The 3917-nt window shown below is 43.5% G+C and overlaps 1 protein-coding gene across 1 annotated transcript in view; it reads left to right on the top strand.

Moving 5' to 3' along the window:
- Window positions 1-3917, top strand: part of Atp9b (ATPase, class II, type 9B) — a 181862-nt gene that overhangs the window by 50018 nt on the left and 127927 nt on the right. Inside the window, exon 6 of the mRNA XM_013026118.1 lies at window positions 686-780. Coding sequence (XP_012881572.1) covers window positions 686-780 — 95 coding nt within the window. The remainder of the gene's footprint in view (window positions 1-685; window positions 781-3917) is intronic.

The following is a 3917-nucleotide window of genomic DNA, read 5'->3' on the forward strand; positions in this document are numbered from 1 at the left end:
TTTGTTTACCCTTCACATCCCTTCCCAGCCTCCCCCCTCCCCCCCATCCCAATCCTTCTCCTTTCCCCCCTTCCCCCCCCGATAAATAGCTTTTTGTTATTTGATATTTCTTCATATTTGAAATTTGTTGTTGCATTTCATTGTAGCTGTACCTTTATTTCAATACCCTTTTTTATTGTGGTAATTGTAACATTTTTTTTTTAGCAAGGTAATATCATATTCTTGGAGGTTTTTAATGTATATTTTATTATCCAGTCATGTTAAAAGTAAAAATGATCTATGTAACTTAAAAAATAACAGCTAATATTATTAGGCAAGGCTAATTACTAGGATTAGGGGTACAGCTCAGTTTCTCTAAGTTTACCTGAAGCTCTGGATTCAGTCCCCAGTGTTATAGAAACACATGCATGTGCATGCATGCATGTACATACACCTACAGCTACGTAAAAGACTTTAATAGGCAAGAGCACCAAGCAGAATATGTGATTTAAAAATTTAATAACTGTGTCTTTTCCCCAGACTCGTTCTTTGCAAAAGTCAGATATATTCTGTAAAATGAAAGCTGTGAAGTTCTTTGTTCTGGGAACTTCCTTTTGAGATGTGCATTGATAGCACTTGTAGCTCAGGAGAAATTTCTCCCATGCAGTTGTTCCATAGTGTTGATGGTTTCCCCTCTGCCTTCAAGGTTCGTGTTTTATTAGGACGGACCAGCTAGATGGTGAGACCGACTGGAAGCTGAAGGTGGCAGTGAGCTGCACTCAACGGCTGCCGGCGCTGGGGGTGAGCATTCTCAAGATGGTGCGACATTTTATTCTTTAACAGCAGCATCTGTGTGGTAGGGATGCTTCTGTTGACACCTGGTAACTTATTTATGTATTGAAGATATGCTGTATCATTTTTATTCCTTAGGAAAAGTGATGCCAAAATAACTTAGGTGTTTCCCAGCTCATAATCTGTTTTAGGTACTTTTGAATGTTCCTGGCCACTTGATAACTTTCTCGAAGTGGGGGGAGATTGGATGACTCAACCCCCTGTTGCTAGCTGATTTACTCCCTCGCTTTGTGGAATACGGCAGCCGTTCTTGCCCTAATGTAGCCACTAAGGTATTGGTTTGCGAAGAGTTGGAGCCAGGTTTGCTCCTGGGTCTAACTCACCCTCCCCTTCCATTCCCTGCTGCAAGTCCATTTGGTGTTTACCTTGTATTCATTTACATGTAATGGTGATCTCAATGTGAAAAACTTTGTCTTGTATGATATTCTGGCATTTTGTGAATGGTAAAGGAAGACAGATTGTCTAAGAGTATTGTTTGCCCAAGCAGTGTTGGTCAAGGGAAGGAAGGTGAGTACTCACAGATGAGTGGCTCTGTTTCATCTGGTTGTGTTAGGGCAGGACTGGCTGCCCTATTGCACACAGGCTGTACTTATCAAGGCCGGTAGGACGTTCTTCTTTGTGCTAGACTTTTTGGAAATGAAGTATATTTGGCATGGTGAGGACGTGGGGGTGGTTTGTTTATTCAGGCGTTTTAGTGTGGCCCATATTTCAGGTAGTTCCTGAGTTAGAATTTATTACCTGTGTGTTTTGTATCTTTGTTAAGTAGGTGTTCTAACCATTGAGCCACACACATACACCCAACCCTTTTTGCTCTGGTTGTTTTTGAGATAGGGTCTGGAATTTATGCTTGGGGAACCTAGACCACTATCCTCCTATTTATTTATGCTTTCTGCATAGCTGGATGACAGGTGAGTACTGTAATGGTAGCTTTTTATTTTGTTCCTCACCCTTGCTATTTCTTGTTGGTGTTTACTGCTTGAAAATAATATGTAGATATGTATATAGTATAAAACCAGATATATGCAAATATGCAGCCCACTTTCAGTTTTTCCTGTCCTGGACACAGAAATATTCTTCTCTTCGTGAGTGTGTGTGTGTGTGTGTGTGTACGTACACTTAGGAGATACTTTGCTAGCCTGGGGGTTACACTCAGGGCCTTGCTCATGCTAGGCAAGTGCTCTATACTGAGCCACATCCTAGCCTATTCTGTATACATCTCCTGTGGACATTATGTCACCCTCTGTCCCCAGGTCAGAAATTTATTTTGGAAATTGTTTGAGCCACCAGCACCCTGCTAGCTTGATCTTCTTAAGTCTTGTTCTTAAATTTTGTTGGAGTGAGTCAAAGTCCTGTGTACTTTCACACTTACTTAGTCTTACTGCTAGGGAGGGCCGGCCTCCCTGGCACTTTGGCAATCCATTACACCCCTTTAAAGGTTCCTCTCAACTCTGACTAGTCAAAACAGCAAGGCATGGTGGTATATGCCTATATCCTCTGATACTCAGCAAGTAGGAGGAGCAGTGTTTGAGGCCAGCCCAGGCAAGAAGTTAGTGAGATCCCCATCTCAACAGACAACATTAAGTGTGTTTCTGTGCGACTGTGATCGATATTAGCAGCACCAGGAGACAAAGGTAGGAGATGGTCCAGAGCACGTCTGAGGCAAAAACATGAGACCCTATCTGAAAAATCATGTCCAAAAAAGGTCTTGTGGGGTCTTAGCAAGCCCAAGTCATTGAGTTTAAGCCTCATTACTGCCAAAACCCCAAATACAATGGAATCCTGTTCCCTTCCTAATTCTGCAACCTCTGGGCCTTCAGCCTCTGTAGCCCAGGGCAAAGGCAGGTATAGTGTTGGCATCACAAACAGATGCTAGTTGAGCCCTCTGGATTTCTGCAGATTTTTATCTCCTTAGCTTTTTCCTAGCATCTACAAATTTAGCAGGCCAGTTTCCATGAGCTCTGGTCTCTGTCTCCTGAACTCAGAGCATGTGTCTCTCTCCTGTCTGTAAGGTGTTCATCTTGATGTAAGAATGGCCAGGGTGGTCACACAGCTATTTGTGGGCTCTGTGGTTGCAGAGTTGCTGTTACTGTGTGTTGTCCTTTGCGAGAGGGCAAGTATCATATTAGTTAATAAAACATTGCTTGTAGAATTTCTTGATTAAGTTTTAATGAGCAACAACTGCCTATTGACTAAACAAGTTACATGACGGTTCTAATTTTAACTAAAATTAAAACAACTGTTTGTTTCGTGAGGATACTTCCGACTGGAAGGCTGGAGTTGACCAGGTTAATGTTTTCTTCTCCTAGCAGAGCACATTAGCCCTAATCTCGTCTTCCCTCAGACACTTTTCAGTCCTCTCTCTTAGATTGCATTCCTTGTAAAGGAAGTATAGGGTAATTTTTCATTACTCATAACAGAAGAGAGCCCCTCATAATTTACCCCTCACCTCTGGCTGCCATTCACATGTGATCCACCGTGTCCTGGCGCTGCATCACCCTTCCCTCCCCTGGCTTCTCCCTACATGCTTGTCCTGTGAGACAGTGCCTATATGCTCTTTTCTCTAGAGGGTATTTATTGCTGTATGTTTCATGAAAGATTTTGGTAGTTTTTGTTTCATATTGCTTCCTTGAGACTGTCTTGTTATATAGCCCAGGCTACCAATGAAGTCACCATTTTCCTGCCTCCAGGCATTCTGGGGATTTGAGACAGGCCACTACACATGACAGGTTTACACGTTCTTCTGTAGATTTTCATAGTAGTAGCTCGGCATATTTATGTAATAGGACCTACAATTATTTTAAAGTGGTTTCAAAATGGCTCTGAATTTTATTGTGGACGTACACAAGACTGGGGAAAGCACAGATCCCAGGCACTGCTTGCGGGGTGGAGGGAGGGCACGAATCCAGGCACTGCAGTGCGGGGGGGGGGGGGAGTGGCAGCACTGACCACAGACACTGACGTGAGGAGCACTGACCACAGACACTGACGTGGGGAGGCAGTGATCACAGACACTGACGTGGGGAGCACTGACCACAGACACTGACGTGGGCAGCACTGATCACAGACACTGACGTGGGCAGCACTGA

This window comes from Dipodomys ordii, unplaced genomic scaffold (genome assembly GCF_000151885.1).
Source record: "Dipodomys ordii isolate 6190 unplaced genomic scaffold, Dord_2.0 Scaffold91, whole genome shotgun sequence".
Taxonomy (NCBI): Eukaryota; Metazoa; Chordata; class Mammalia; order Rodentia; family Heteromyidae; genus Dipodomys; species Dipodomys ordii.